Source organism: Ailuropoda melanoleuca, chromosome 20 (genome assembly GCF_002007445.2).
Source record: "Ailuropoda melanoleuca isolate Jingjing chromosome 20, ASM200744v2, whole genome shotgun sequence".
Classification (NCBI taxonomy): Eukaryota; Metazoa; Chordata; class Mammalia; order Carnivora; family Ursidae; genus Ailuropoda; species Ailuropoda melanoleuca.
The window spans coordinates 22,627,257-22,644,878 of NC_048237.1; the positions used below are offsets into that span (position 1 = coordinate 22,627,257).

Consider the following 17,622-nt stretch of genomic DNA (forward strand, 5'->3'; position numbering starts at 1 on the left):
CATACATTAAAAATTTAATGTTTTATCCCTAATCTCCAAATCTATAGCTAAGCATTCTGTTGCATGTCATATAAATGGCATTAATTTCTCAAAGTCCAAGGCTGGAGTACGATTGTTATAAACACAACATTTCATACCCTCCTACCTTCTTTGGAGCCACTACGATCAGCATTAGGTCCCGTGTTTGGAGTGTATTTTGTATTTCTTGTTGCAGTACTTTGCTTTGTCCAGTCAAAATTATCTGTATCATCTTGGGTGAACAAACAAATGTTACCATCTTCAAATCCACAGTGAAATTCCCCTGTTAACCAATTTTAATTAAAGTAATTAATATTAATTAAATTAACATGAACACTGCAATATTCTTTAAAATATTTTGAAAACATTACACAACAATCGTAATGCAAGACTGCCACAGTGGCACCAGAACCATCTTAGCGTGCAAGATTATGACTAAATAGAAAATGATTTCAATTTTAACAAAAAAGAAAAATAATCTTGATATATAAATCAGTCTCTTGGTTTAATAACTTAAACACAAACCATTTTCCTCTGAAATATCCAAATAATTGAAATTAAAGAATAGAATTCACACTTGAATTATGGAAGATGACTTTTCCCAACTTTCATTTTTCGAGTCTAGAAATAATCCAAACAAAACAAAACTGTCAATTACAAAATGAGCTTTATTAATTTACCTGACAACACGTCAAAGCTGTATACCTTGAGGTTATAATCTTTTATACCATGTCTGGAGATGCTTTCAATGTATGCCCATTTGCAGAAATGGAAGTTTACTTAGGGAAAGATAATGGCAAAATATTTTAAAAAGTAGTTATCTTTAAAATTTTTTTTTGAATGTGTATTTGGCAGATGGTTGAAATTCACTTGAAATAAAGTAATGAAAGGTCTTTATGAAGACTGTGGAAGGACTGGGATTTTTGTATGCCTGCCACATGCTGCGTTCAGACCCAACAAAATTGTAATGAGGGTAAGAATAATTTTTCTAGGTATCAAAGGGTTTTCTTACTGGGATGTACCCTGCTTGAAATATAGGTGTAAATAAAGAAGATAATAATGTCAACTAGACACAAGACATGAACAGGTATTTCTCCAAAGACATCCAAATGGCCAACAGACACATAAAAAGATGTTCAACATCACTGATCATCAGGGAAATGCAAATCAAAACCACAATGAGATGGCAGTTAAAAAAAAAAAAAAGATTACCAAGTATGTGGAAAAATTGGAACCCTTAATCACTGTCACGGGAATGTAAAATGGTATAGCCAGTAAGGAAAACAGTATGAAGTTCCTCAAAAATTAAAAATAGAACTACTGGGGGCACCTGGGTGGTTCAGTTAAGGTTGAGTGTTCAAGTCTTGATCTCAGGGTTGTGAGTTCAAGCCCCAAGTTAGGCTACACGCTAGGCAAGGAGCCTACTAAAAAAAGGTAGAACCACTGTGTAATCCAGCAATCTTATTTCTGGGTATCTGTCCAAAAAATTGAAACCATTATCTCAAGGAGATAGTTGCACTCTTATGTTCATTGCAGCATATTTCACAATAGCCAAAATATGGAAGCAAGCTAAGTGCCCATCAGTGGAGAATGGATAAAGAAGACATACATACAATGGAATATTATTCAGCCTTAGAGAAGAAGAAAATCTTGCCATATGTGACAACACTGATGAACATGGAGGACATTATACTAAGGAAATTATATTAAGCCAGTCCTAGAAGAATTAAGCTGCATGATTACACTTACGAGGTATCTAAAATATCCAAATACATAGAAGCAGAAAGTAGAATGGTGGTTTTCAGGGTCTGGGGGATGATGGAAATGGAGAGACATTGGTTAAAAGGTAGAAACTTTCAGTTCTGCAAGATGAGTCAGTTCTAGAGATCCACCATAGAACTTTATGCTGGGCTAACAATGCTGTATTGTGTACTTAAACGTTATTAAGAAGGTAGAACTCATATTAAGTGTTCTAATCACAATTTAAAAAGGAGGAGAGAAGGAAGGAAAAAGGGAAGGAAGGAAGGAAAGGAAAGGAAAGGAAAGGAAAGGAAAGGAAAGGAAAGGAAAGGAAAGGAAAGGAAAGGAAAGGAAAGAAGGAAAAGGAAAGTAGGAAGAAAACCACTGACATATATACACAAAAATAAAACAGAAGGCTTTTCCTTTGAATTTAAGCAATACGTTTTTGTTTTGTTTTTGTTTTCAGATTAAAGACTCACTGTACCTCTTTGTGTTTATTTATATTCCGTATTATTAATAGGAATATTTACAGGGAGTATAAGCATTTAGCGAATTCTAAAACAGTACATTTCTGGATAAGCAATATTCCATATAAAATATTCTTCAGCACATATTTATGCCATAGATCTATCTTGTACTAAAGAAAACAGGACTGCTTGATACTATCAGCTGAGATCTAATGTGGGGGACAGCAGTGTAGCTGCACGCATGGGTACATTTCTTTAAGTATCTTTCAGGCACAGTAGCAGATTCCCTTAGCTGCTACTTTGGGGTCATGATAAAGCAATGCTTGACTTTAAATGTTTTCAGTTGTTTAATTACATATTGTATATACACAAAATGTCAAAATCAAATGTAAAAATTCAAGGATTTGTTTATAAATCTGCGGCCAAATCTTACTTTTTATGTCATTTAAAAGTATATATAATGAATTTTATAAGACCATTTAAACGTATCTTTTGTGTAAGTTAGCTTTGTTTGAAAAAAACTTGCCTACCAAAAAAACGAGTTTTTAAAACCTGAAAATTGAAATCTCTGATAGTGAAATTAAGCAACAATACAGCTATGAGAACCTAAGACATGTCCTTAATTTTAGATATACCTAAATTTTTTCATAATTTCGTTATTTTACAGATGACACAAATTGTTTACAATAAATTTGAAGGAGGCTTAAGACTTTAACAATTCACATTGGTCAAAGATACATAAGTCATCTCCGTAGTTCTTCATTACTTCTGTAGACATTCAATTTTACAGTGAAGAAATCTATAACTGGAAAGATTTTATAAAAAGTAGGAAGATAAAGGTGGAAAAAACTCACCATTTTGGACCATAATAATCTTATGATCATCCTGTCATTATATGTAGGGTAATTATGCAAAAGGCTATCACTAAAAATATTATTGAAATAAGTAATATCTTGATAGATAGTGAAAATGCATCAGTCTGTAAAAACTTATCAAAAGTCTATGTAATATTAAATATTAAGAGATCTCATAAAATAGGAAAGTAATGCAGTCCAAGATTTTCACAAAGATATGTAACTGAAGACTGACTTGATCTTGAATTTTTTACTGGTTTTGTAACTATAACATAATCTTGGTAGTTTCAGGGGATAAAGGAATATATTTGAAATATTCTGCATTTTATGGTCTCCAAAATTGTGCTTTATTTATCCCAATTCTTCTCAATATGGTGAAGAAAGAATAAAACCTGGGGATAAGCAGCCTGATGCCCAGTTGTCCTCTAGCCCAATGACTCCCTCTTGTACCTGCCTATCCTGTTTATTTTTTAATTTTTTTTAGCTTTACTGAAATATAATTGACAAACAAAAATTATTTATATTTAAGATATATACAGTTTGATGTTTTGATATACATTTTGAAATGATCACACTGAAGCAAATTAATATATTCATCACTTCACATATCACATAACTACCCTTACCTCTCTCCCTCCCTCCCTCCCGTCCTTCATTTTGGAGGTGAGAATGCTTACGATCTACCCTCTTAGCAAATTTCAAGTATTCGATATTGTTAGGTATAGTCAGCATGCTGTCCATTAGATCTCCAGAACTCACTCAAACTAACATAACTCAAAGTGTATACCCATTGACCAGCATCTTCCTATTCCCCCTCCCTCTTGCTCCTGGCAGCTGCCATTTTACACTCTGGATATGAGTCTATTTTAGATGCCATGGAAATTAGATTATGCAGCCTCTGTCCTTCTGTGTCTGGCTTATTCCACTTAGCATAATAAACCAAATTCATCCATGTTGTCTCAAATGGCAGGACAGCCTTTTTAAAAGCTAATATTCTGCATTTTCTTCCATGAATCCACTGATGGATGTTTAGATTATTTTCGTATCTTGGCTATTGTGAGTAATGCTGCAATGAACTTGGCATTACAGGTATTTCATCAAGATTGAGCTTTATATAACCTTTGGATATTTACCCAGAAGTGAGACTGCCAGATCATTTGGTAATTCTTTCTTTAATTTTTGAAGAACCGCCATACTGTTTTCTGTAATGGCTGTAGCAATTTACATTCCTACCGATAATGTGCAATGGTTGATTAAAGAGACTGTCCCTTCCCTATTGTGTGTTCTTGGCACTCTTGCCAAAAATCAGTTGACTGTAAATTCACGGATTTATTTGTGAGCTTTCTATTGTGTTCTGTCGGTCTAAATGACAGTTTTTATGCCAGTACCACACTCCCTTGATTACTGTAGATTTGTGATATATTTTAAAATCAGGAAGTGTGATGCCTCCAGCTTTATTTTTATATTACATTAGCTATTTGCAATCTTTTGTAGTTCTGTATGAATTTTAAGATTGCTTTTTCTATTTATGTAAAGAATGTCATTGGTATTTTGATAGGGATTGCACTGAATTAGTATATTGCTTGGGGAAGTATGGATATTCTACCATATTAATTCTTCTAATCTGAACATGGAGCGTCTTTCCATTTACCTGTCTTCTCTAATTTCCTTCAACAATGTGTTATAATTTTTATTGTAGAAGCCTTTCACTTCTTTGGTTAAGTTATTCCTAAGTATTCTATTCTTTTTGTTGTTATTTTGAATGGGACTGTTTTCTTAATTTCCTTTTTGGATAGTTCATTGTGAATGTACAGGAATGTCACTGTTTTTTTTGTACATTGATTTTGTGTCACCTCACTTTAATCTGTTTATTAGTTCTAACTTTGGAATGATATTTTAGAGTTGGCTATTCTGGTAAACTATCTTTTCAGTTTTAAGTAGTTTCATAGAGATAGTGAGATGGTCACACATATGTATTATTTATATTATTATATTATACATATTAATATTTACATGTATGTATATTTCATATATACATATATATGTATATATATTTATATATATATAAACCATCTTGTACTTAATATAAACCAAAAAAAGTCCAAAAATTTTTTCCGAAAGTTCTGAATTTTAACAATTTGGACTTCAAAACCTAAATCAGACCAAATACACTTTTCAAAAATTTTAAAACCTCTTTACAGGAGAAAATTTCAATTACATTGCCAAGATACTTGAGAGACATCAGAATTCATTTCAATCTGATTTCAATATTTTTGTTTTCTTTTCAATTAACACAGTCCAGTCACAGACTAAACTTCAGGTTTGGTCCAAGGGTACCCTTCCTGAGGAAATCAGCAATGAATGAGAAGGACAACTGACACTGCTGGTGTTGCCTGGAGCTTCTAGTATGTGGTTCTTTTGACAACTAATCATCCTTCCTCTCAGTTCAAAATTTCAATCAAAAGAGTTTTTAAAAAAACTATCAAGAGGGGCACCTGGGTGGCTCAGTCAGCTAAGCGTCTGCCTTTGGCTCAGGTCATGGTCCCAGGGTCCTGGGATGGAGCCCCGCATCGGGCTCCCTGCTCAGCGAGGAGCCTGCTTCTCTCTCTGCCTCTGCCTGCTGCTCCCCTGCTTGTGCGCTCGCTCTCTCTGACAAATAAATAAATAAAATCCTTAAAAAAAAGACCCCTATAAACACAAGGACTTTCTCTTTTAAATTTAAAAAGTAATTATTTTGAGTCTAATGAATCATACTAGGGCAAAATTTCATGGACTTACTGTATATAGATATATTGGAAGTAGATACTTAGGATATCTCAGTTCACTTAAAGACTACATAAGTTGTTAAAATGCAAAAGAGGATTTAAGATTAGTTTGATTTGCTGCCAATATATGTCTCATATCACATGTATTATATTAAATATAATATATATTCCAATATATTCCAACGATCATTTTTTTCTATAAAGATGTTTTGGATTAACCATAATTTATAATTAAGCCAACATATATTCAAAAGATTTTTAAACTTTATTATCTAGACAATAATCTTATATGGAAGAAATATTACTAAATGGTATTATAAGAATTCATTACACATAACTATAAATAACCTAAGAAGTAAGATTTGGCAGCATTTTCTTCATTTTAAGAAGTCACTTAGCATCCTATCAGAAGTACTTAATGTTTTTAATTTCATTTTTTCTTCATTGACTTTTTTTTTTTTTAACTGCTTAATTTTCACTTTCTCTTCACCTTCATTAATAACATTACAGGGAAAACATGTTGTAATGAAATGTGGAGGATAAATAGTAAGCATATTGTAACTAATTGAACTATTGTAGCAAAATTATAGAAACAAAACCAAGTTGGCCTGAGGTTGGGATACAAACAGGTTTAACTACAAAGCAGCAATACAAAAATTTTATAGAGATGATGGAACTTGTGGTGATGGTTTCATAACTGCATGAATTAGTCAACACTTCTTACAGAAGTATACACAAGAAAAGTGTTAATTTTACTGTATGTAAATTGTGCTTTGAAAATCAATGACAAAATTTAAGATATTATGCCACTTAAGAAGATCTCAGGTGAAAGTGGTCTAACTGAGGGAAAGAAAAAATTATTTTCCATAGCAAAATCTAAAAGAAAACATGACCTTCTCTACATGTTGGCCTATTTTCCTCTTATTGAATAATGTCTGGCTAATTTATTAAGAGTTTGAATGTATAATGAATGAGTTTGCTTGATAAAGCATTTTTTTTTAATGTCTTTGGGACCTGAAGCGTTCTTTCACAGGGTTAAAGAAATCAATTAATAAGGGAGAAATGTATATGATTGTCAATAATATAAAAATAATTACTCTCGATAACTTAGAAAAATCATTGTGTGATGTTTACTAAAAGTCTTTATTCTAAACAATTTTAATCTTTTACCATATTGAACACTTAGTAAAAAATAAAAAAAAATAGATTCAATGGAAATCTTTAGTATAGAGAGTTATAATGGAAATTATTTTAAAAGGAGAAAATCCAATTCATTGTTTGACTAACAACAACAACAAAATGCTTGTTGGAGAAGAAGTGGATAACTATGACCTAAAGGATACAAGCTTTAAAAGAAGCAAATTCTAATTAATGTTGTTCATCTTCAGGTCACATTTCTGGCTTCTGTAATGTTTGAATATCATACTCTAGACACAATGAGCTTTGCTCAGTTATTATGGGAACATGACTGTCCTTTCAATGGCAGGCCTTGCCTTTCCTCACCTTCTTCACCTAAAGAACCTCACTCAACTTTCAGGAACCAGTTCAAACAGCATGTCTTCTATACAACTTCCCTTGCCATGAAACTACTGGTACTTTTTCTATTGTATGGAAGTCATCTGTCAGCAAGCAGTACCTCTACTATTTCTTTATACGTGATTCCCCAGGAAATTAAAGCTACTCAAAAACTTTTCCTTGAATTGAAATATTTGTCAACTTTTTCCTGTATCAGGTTTTACTCTTCCCATGACAACTCTTTTTAAACACTTCTATGAAATTATAGTAAGAGAATTTACCTTCAAAAGAATTATAATCAATATAGTAATTAAATAGCAATAGTATCCTGGGTAAAAGCCAGGGAGAGCCTGATCTGTGCAATTAATTCATCTTGAAACTGTTGTGTATTTGTTGTCTTAACTAATGATCATTAAACACCTGCTAAATATAAGAGGCTGTGGTATCTGTGAGATGCAGAGAGGAATTAGAAACATATTTAGCTGCCAAGTATTTTATGACAAAATAAAAAAAAATAGCTTATACCATAGATGAAGACAAATTGTTTTTGGAAGCCAAATGGAGAGAATACCAGTGAAGAAAGAAGCATTTGTGCTAAACTTTATAAATGAACCTCAAAGGATTGAGGATATCCATATTAAAGTGTCGTTGGTGAGAACAAAATGAACTGTGCATGAAAGCAATATGAAAACAGTAAAGATCTAAAAATGTATTCAGTATTATAATCTGGATATGCAGAAATGGAGTAAAAGATGATCTTTAGTAGAAAATAAGGTAGCAACAGGTTATGTAGTTTGGTCTTGGATTATATAATCAGTGAAAGGCCATTATAAGAAAGGAAACATAATAAAATGAGAAAAAAGACGTGCACAGTTTCTTCACTAAGTGTAAGTAATGGAGAATATTGGAAGGATGAGAGTAAGAATGTAAAGGTGGCTCTCCATTCTTTTATTAGCCAAGAACAACATATTCGTAGACACCAAAATGGAAGACAAAGTCAATCTCTACTGTTAAATATTCAAGAGGATGGTGAACAGATTATCTTCTTCATTAACAATGGGGATATAGACTAGTGATGTATGGAAAATCTTGATTAAACCATTCAAATGCCAACTTTCTAACTATAGTCTTTTATAACTGGAATATAGAAATTAAAAAAAAGAAAATTAGAGAAACACATAATAGTAATATAAATGATATGCACTGCCACAAAAGAAAAACATAATCCCATAATTAAACAAATAACAAATGTTAAGTTGGAGGAAATGGCTACATATTTAGGAGAACTTAAAAAAATCAATGATCAATATTAAACAGTTTGTCTTTATAACCATATCCGTCGAAATTTAAAATTCACAATTCATATTTAATGCCAGTTTTACTGTTTCTAAGCCATTCCACTTTAAGCCAAATATGAACAGTTGCTAATAATCTTTATCTGCCTATGAGTTTTCTACTTTTCTTAATTGTGAAATGCTGTAGCATTATTAAAATAAAAATATACTTACTCAAATGAGGATTAACAGGAGCTACAAGAAAAACAAAAATCATGTTAGTATGGCTTGAATGTCTTTTATAAATAAAAGTCTAAACAGTGTCTCATAGTTCCTTATCAAAACTTAATGATCTTCCCCACTGTGACCATGGAGAATTATGTGTGCAATCCATTTTGTTCTAGACGATTGAATAGAATCTACTTTGGAGCTCAGCAATAACAGCCTCAAAGTACCCAAAAGATCAATGCTAAATAGCATGTGGGATTCGTTCATTTTCCAAGGAACAGAGTTGCTGATCTTTTATATCTTAACCAGTGCAAAAACCCCCAGAAATCAAAACTCAGGCTGACAGTAGGCCAACCTATAATCTAGATGTTTTAACAATGAAAGCAATTATCCAACAGAAATTACACTTTAGTTTTTTTGCTGTTATCTACTTCTGGTGAAAATAACATGGTGTATACGAAAATAAAGCAATCCTTATAGCATGTTATTACATGCACCCTAAAACAAATAGCTACACCAGTCCTGCTTTGTTTGATTACATTTACCTNGGTGAAAATAACATGGTGTATACGAAAATAAAGCAATCCTTATAGCATGTTATTACATGCACCCTAAAACAAGTAGCTACACCAGTCCTGCTTTGTTTGATTACATTTACCTACACACACACACACACACACACACACACAGAGTTTTCAAATAACAAACAATACAGTTGTGTTTTTGGGCACCAGAAGACATATTTATCTCAAAAAACTGTGTTTACAATACAAGTGACAATTGATTTCTACATGAAGAGAAATGAATACATTTTACCGAAACAACAAAAATATATCTAATCTAACAGACAAAATGGCATCTGTGTATCTGATTAGTTATTTTATCACTTTGAGAAAAAAAATTCATTCTGGATGAAGTAAAGCATTGTTGTGGTCTCCCAAGATTACAATAGGCAGATAATCTAACTTGCAGAAGTTTGCTCTGTTTTTAATTCTAGTGCTTTTCCATTAACCACTTTTGTTAAACTTGGACTTTACAAATGAAGTATGATAGTAAAAAACGCATACACGAGCACAGAGCACGTTCCTAGTAATTGTTACATTAGTACATTGAAATACATTTTAACAAAGTGAGTTAGTTTCTCAATCAAATATTTTTACTATCTCTTACAGAAGATAGACAATTTCTATTACTTTGTTTTTCTGATTCTGTTTGCCCATTGCCAATTATGAAATAAGTAAGTAGAGAGGGAACTATATACCTACTAGTTCCACTGAAGTGGAGAAAAAATAATAATTATTTTTCTTGCAAGATGTCAATATATTATAATTTGAAAATTAATCAGTAGAAATGAAAATCATTTCATAATTAAAATATTATGAAATTTTAAAATTGTCTATGTATTATCTCACAAAGAATTAAGCATCTTTGAATTCTAATTTGGTTCTAAAAAATATGTCACATCTACAGTTAACCTCCAACCACACTGAGTTTTAACAGAATCTTCTGCTATGATATTACTAGTCATCAAATTCACTAAAAGTAGCAGATTTAACCGTGTAAAAATTTCCATTCTAAATTCTAAATATTGGTGAGCCCATTTTTTTTTTACAATTGAACTTTCATGTATCATTTTTCATAAACATCTAAATACCATTTAAGTAAACTTTACCCAAATCTATATTATATAAAAGTAATTTTAATTAAAATGTTTAAGACTTTAATAAGTATGCCTAAGAATGTAAAGGTAAAGTTGAAACTACCATAACATCTATTTTCCAGATTTACTTTTCTTTTTACTCTGTTGCCTCAGAGTTTTCAGTAAAACTACTGAGCTTATAAAGATTTTTTTCTCTATTTCTCTTTAAGAAAAGTCATATCATTTTTAAACATAGCAAAGCAACATGGATCCTCTGCCACGAAAGGGTGAACTAGACCTAGTTCTGTTCAGAGTTTGTCATTTCATAGTTGTTTAATTCTGCAGGACACTGAAACTTTCAGTGTCCTAGTACCTTCTTTTTAAAAACATGGATATCAGTGCATTGTTCTAATGTCCCTTCTTATTGAGTTGTCTACAGTTTTATAACTTAGGGGCAGGGAGCATAAAACTTGGATAAGAGGAGATAATAATTCATATTTTATAAAATATATAAAACTAAAACTTTAGAAAAAATATATTGAGATGCTATATAATTGTGTGCCCAATGGAATCATGGAGGTAATTACTGAATAACAATTGTTACCGTCATTAAATTTTATGTGTTGTCATTAACAAAAATGGTATCTTTTTAAGGAACCACATTCAAGAAAAGATGTGCAGTGATTCTAATGCTTTTACAAATGTATATTTTTAAAGGACCATATTCAAGAAAAAGACACTCAGTTATTCTAATGCTTTTATATCGATGATCTTCTATTAATATTCTACTCTAAATTGTATTTCATCTTTTTATTGAAAATTGAATACATCTAATTGATGAGAAGAGAGTGAAAATAAGTGATTTCATGTGAAAAGCAACTCTAATGAGATTTTAATAATTTCACTGTATTTTTTACTTTTGATAGTATTCAGTTTTCCTCTTAAGTAGGAAAAACATGCTTAATGCTAAACTAAATGGAGAACGCCAACTGCAAAGAAACACATTCTATTATTTTTTTAAATCAAGTCCTGGTAATCAATGATAAAGAGAATAATATTTCACTAAAGTAATGAAATAAATATGAAATAGTTTGCCAATGATTCATTCAACCCTGAAAAATATACTGACAATTTTAGAGGTAGTCACTAAATATCATAAATTTCAATTGAAAAAATTCACATAAATTTCAATTGATAAAATATTAATCTGTTTCATTAACATGCACACCAACATAGCCACATACAATTAGATATTTTTAACATTAGCAATCTAAAAGAAAAAAATGACTAAAAAAAACTAGGATGTACTTCAACAAGCTGCAATACATCTATACAATGGGATATTAAAGAATAAAAAGAAATGCACTATCAAGCCTCAAACATGGAAAAACCTTAAGGGCATATTACTAAATTAAATAAGTTAGTTTGAAGAAGTTATATGCCCTATTATTCCAATTCTACAACATTCTAGAAAAAACAAAACTATAGACGATAAAAAGATTAGTGGTTGTCAGGTTTGGAGGGGACAGGTATGAATAAATGGAGCAGGGGAGTTTTAGGACAGTGCAACTATTCTGTATGATCCTGTAATGGTGAATAAATTATATTATCCACTTCTCACAATTCATATAACTGCACAACACAATAATAAACACTAGTGTAAACTGCTTGCTTTAATAACAGTAGGTCAGTATTCTTTATCTTCTAGTAGTTTAATAATTTTATGTTTTACATGTAGGTCCGTGATCCATTTTCAGTTAAATGTCACAAAAAGTACAAAGTTTGTATTTAGATTCAATACTTTGCATGAAATTTTGCTAAAGAAAGATGTTAATAATACTGGGAACTGTGTTGGGGGAAAGGACACATACGGAAGCTCTCTCTACTTCCTGCTTGATTTTTTTTTGTAAATCTAAAAATGCTTAAAACATCAAGTCTATCAATTAAAAAACAAGCTTTGATAACATTTGCTAACTTCTTGATGTAAATTTTAAAGACATCAAGAATTTGGGAAAAATGCAGAATTATTGTATCATAGCATGGGATAGAGGATAAAGAGACATTGTTGACAACATCACATTGATTCAGTATTTACTGAAACATTATTCTACATGTCTACATTTAAATCAAATATTACAATTTATAGTGATTACGTTTTCTGGGTTTGTTTATTTGCTGGTTGTTTTTGTTTGTTTGTTTTTTTGTCACTTGGCTGATGACAGAGAAGATCAGTATGCTAAATTTTAGTTTTTTTCTAAATTTAATAGATAGTTGCAATGTACATATTCCAGACAGTTTAATATGCAAATGAATACTTTTAAATAAAAGACTACTTACCACTATATTTGATGACACGAATTGTTGAATCTCCTTCGCCAAATTTGGTGAGAGGAGTTAGTCGGACTTCATAAGCCTCTGGTTTAATTAACTCAGTCAAGTTATATGTAATTAATTCTCCTTTTTGAATATTTCCATTTATTTTAATCTCCTGTTCCCACCAACGCTGCTGTCCAGCCTGAAATCAAAAGAATTATGTAATAATATCCCCAATATTTTCTTCAGAGAGAACTACTGTGTTCTAACAAGTGGACAAAAAAGCATTCTGAAATTTTATTAAATAAGAAAGTACATTACATTATATGAACACATTTTATTAAAGTTCAAGTTTCTATAATAAGCAACAAATTTTGTAGATGTTTGCAGATAATTACCAAATTATCACAGAGTAGTTTGGCTGATTAAACAGACTTAATATGCCATTTTATTAAGAGTCAGAGGATAAAACAATAGTTTCGACTGCAGTCTCAATCAATCCAGAGGTTTGAAGAGATAAGTTTAACTACTTCTTTTTTTCTTCTTTTTTTAAAGTTTCTATTTAAATTCCAGTTAGTTAACATAAAATGTTAACATTAGCTTCAGGTATACAACACAGTGATACAGGACTTACTACATCACCCTGTGCTCATCATGACAAGTGCACTCCTTAACCCATCACCTATTTAACCCATCGTCCCACCCACCTCCCCCATGGTAACCATCAGTTTGTTCTCCGTAGTTGAGTCTGTTTCCTGGTTTGCCTCTCTCTTTTTCCCCTTTGCCCATTTGTTTTGACTCTTAAATTCCACATATGAGTGAAACCATATGGTATTTGTCTTTCTCTGGCTGACTTATTTCACTTAGCATAATGCTCTCTAGCTCCATCCATGTCATTGCAAATGGCAAGATTTCATTATTTTCTAGGGCTGAGTAATATTCCACTGTATATATACCACATCTTGTTTAAAGTCAACTGATCTTTGGCAAATGAGCAAAGATAACACAGTGGAGCAAAAACAGTCTTTTCAGCAAACTACAATGGAACACTGGGCCTCCACATGCAAAATACTGAATCTAAATACAAACTTTATGCTTTTCATGACATTTAACTGGAAATGATCACAGACCTACATGTAAAACATAAAGCTACAAAACTACCAGAAGATAACATAGGAGAAAAACTAGATGACTGTGGGTTTGGCAAGAGCTTTTTAGATACAATACCAAAAGTACAATCCATGAAAGAAATAGGTGATAAGCTGGACTTCCCTGAATTAAAAATTTCTACCCTACAATAGACAGTATCAAGACAACTGAAAGAGAAGCACAGACTGGGAGACTATATTTGCAAAAGACACATCCAAAATATATAAAGATGTCTCAAAACTCAACAACAAGAAAACAAATAACCCAGTTAAAAAATGGACCATGGATCTTAACAGAAAAGATGCTGAACTGTATGTCATCATAGGAATACAAATTAAAACAATGCGATGTCACTGCATACCTATTAAAATAGTCAAAATCCAGAACACTGGCAACACCAAATGTCGATGGGATTGTGCAGCAAAAGTAACTTTCATTCATTGCTAATGGAAATGCAAAATGGTATAGCCAATTTGGAGGATAGTTTGGGTTTTGTTTTGTTTTCATTTACAAAACTAAATATACCTTTACCATATTATCAAGCAATTGTGTCCCTTGGTATTTACTTAAGGGGGCTGAAAACTTATGTTTCCACAAAAATCTGCCCATGAATGGATGTCTATAGCAGCTTTATTCATAATGGACAAACCTGGAAGCTACCAAGCTGTCCCTTAGTAGATGAATAGACAAACAGTGCTATAACCAGACAATGGGATATGACCTGTGCCAAAAAAAAATGAGTTATCAAGACATGAAAAGACATAAAACATGGGGCGCCTGGGTGCCACAGCGGTTAAGCGTTTGCCTTCGGCTCAGGGTGTGATCCCGGCGTTACGGGATCGAGCCCCACATCAGGCTCCTCTGCTATGAGCCTGCTTCTTCCTCTCCCACTCCCCCTGCTTGTGTTCCCTCTCTCGCTGGCTGTCTCTACCTCTGTCGAATAAATAAATAAAATCTTTAAAAAAAAAAAAAAGAAAAGACATAAAACAAACTTAAATGCATCTACTAAGTGAACAAAACCAATCTGAAAAGGCTGTATACTGTATGATTCCAACTGCATGACATTCGGAAAAAGGTGAAACTATGGATATAGTAAAAAGATCAGTGGTTGCCAGGAGTTGAGGGGAGGGAAGTATATATAAGCTGAGCACAGGGAATCTGGGGGACAGTGAAACTACTCTGTATGATATCATGGTGGATACATGTAATTATAAACTCACAGAACATACAACACCAAGAATGAACCCTAATGTAAATTATGGACTTTGGCTGATAATAATGGATCAGTGTAGGTTGATCAATTGTAACAAATGGATCATTCTGTTGGATGATGTTGTTACTGGTGGAGGCTAAGCATGTGCTGGGGCAGGGGGTATATGGGAAATCATAGTACTTTCTGCTCAGTATTACTATGAACCTACGACTACTCTAAAGGAATGAAGTCTTAAAAAAAATCTATTCTGCCACTTCCTAATTTTCTTTTATTTGCATACATTTTCAGTTTTCTTTTATTCACATAAGTAGTGTAAGTATAGTTGCTTTATAATATTTTTATATCTGAAGTGTATAGTATCCGTGTTCTTGGTACTTTTCTCTGTATTTTCTTGTTTGTTTTTAACTGTGTGTTGATCATGTAACTAAAAATACTATTACTGGGGGTTCTTTGCCATCTAGGACACAGTTATATTCCTTCAGAGATATACCTCTGTTTCTGACAGGCTCCTAAGCGCATCAACAGTGTGGTTCACTTTTGCTTTCATTTTAAACCCTTTGGAGTCACAGATTAAAGTGGAGATGATCCCTTGCTTTGGGCAGACCTTGGGTTTTGATTCCTGTTTGATCACCACTGCCAAACTATAAGACTCAAAGTTCAAGTGTGTGTGGGTTGGTGAGAAGCCAAAGGCAAAAGCAATTTGGGTGGGATATTCCAATTACAATACTTTGTCTTTCCATTTTTCCTTACATTTTTACCTGGTAATATATATGCACATACATACTATATAATTAAATGTGCATACATATTTTTTCATATATTTATATATTTGCTTGTTTTCTGAGGGTGAGTTGGTCTTAATTATATAGCCTAATCTGTTATACTTCTGGATATGTAAATCTCAAATATATGCAATTAACACAGGATAGAAAAATGACAAAATTATGGAATAAAACAAATCCCATATATATATTTGTGGGGTTGTTCACATAGAAGACAAAATAAGATTTATCATCCAACTGGTTATGTGTACGGAAAAAAAACCCATGAATTTGATGTCTAGCTCACATCTTATATAGAAAAAGTCTCAGGAAGGAGTGCTTGGGTAGCTCAGTAGGGTAAGCATCTGTCTTCAGCTCAGGTCATGATCTCAGGGTCCTGGGATCAAGCCCCACATTGGCCTCCCTGCTCAGCAAGGGGTCTGCTTCTCTCTCCCTCTGCCCCGTCCCCCTGCTTGTGTGCACACTCTTTCTCTCTCTCTCTCTCTGAAATGAATGGATATGATCTTTAAAATAAAAAAAGAAAAAAAAAAGAAAAAGTCTCACAAAGATCAAATAAGACAAAATTAAAAAGCAAAAGTTAAACTACTTAGAAAATAATACAGAAGAATATTGTCATGACTTTAAGTATGACATTGAATTCTTAAACAGAATAGAGAAGCACAATTAGCAAAGGAAAAGATTGGTAAATTAGCCAATCATAAATTTGAAATTAATATTAAATTTAAAATTTTGACATAAAAAGTTCTCATCAGTTCTCCCCACTAAACAGCTAAGATAAAGACAGATGTTTGAAGAAGATATTTATAAGATATTTAGAACATGTACAGCTAAATAGATTATATTAATACTCTTCTAACTTAGAAAAATTAATCAAGAGCAAAATCAGGCTAATAGGAACAGGTATTTCATAGATGCAGAAACCCAAATAACCAATTAACGTCAAGTCTCAGCCTCACCATGTACTAAAAGAATGGAAATTAAAATCATAATACCATTTCCATCATCAGATAAACAAAAACTTATAAAAAACAATATTAAAGTTTGATGTGGGCATAAAAGAATGAGGATTTTTATACACGTCAAGAACAGGGAGAGCGAGGGGAGTGGGGGGATGGGTAAGGTTTGATTCCACTTTACAAGCTAAGGAGTTGGCCTGCAACAGTGTTACAGACAGTAGCAGACTAGAGACAACGAGATCAAAGAGAAGGACTCAGGACACAGCATACAGCAGAAGCTCTGCATTCACACTGGTTCCCCTTGTCTCCTAAGTCCCATGGGGGGACGGACAAGTCCCCACATGGATTTTACACGTGCCTTGGGTTTGTATCACAGCTGAGGGACGCTGAGCTTAAAACAGCTTAGTATCGCTCTCTTTTCCCCGCTTTGCTCATTCGTTTTGTTCCTTAAATTCCGCATATGAGAGACATGGGAGATATCATAGGGTATTTGTCTTTGACTATTTCACTTAGCATAATACTCTCTAGCTTCAAACTAAGAAACAGACTCCTAACTCTAGAGAACAAACTGATGGTTACCAGAGGGGAGGAAGGTGAGGGGGTTAACTAGGTGATGGGGATTAAGGAGGGCACTTGTGATGAGCCTAGGTGTCCTATGGAAGTATGGAATCACTATATTGTAGCCTGAAACTAACATTCTACTGTAAGT

The 17,622-nt window shown here is 32.7% G+C and overlaps 1 protein-coding gene across 1 annotated transcript in view; it reads right to left on the reverse strand.

The window, feature by feature from the left end:
• Window positions 1-17,622, reverse strand: part of MDGA2 (MAM domain containing glycosylphosphatidylinositol anchor 2) — a 760,567-nt gene that overhangs the window by 31,476 nt on the left and 711,469 nt on the right. The window contains exons 11-13 of the mRNA XM_034648539.1: window positions 12,838-13,015; window positions 8,868-8,888; window positions 146-301 (exon numbers count right to left, since the gene is read on the reverse strand). Of these exons, the coding sequence (XP_034504430.1) occupies window positions 146-301; window positions 8,868-8,888; window positions 12,838-13,015 (355 nt within the window). The remainder of the gene's footprint in view (window positions 1-145; window positions 302-8,867; window positions 8,889-12,837; window positions 13,016-17,622) is intronic.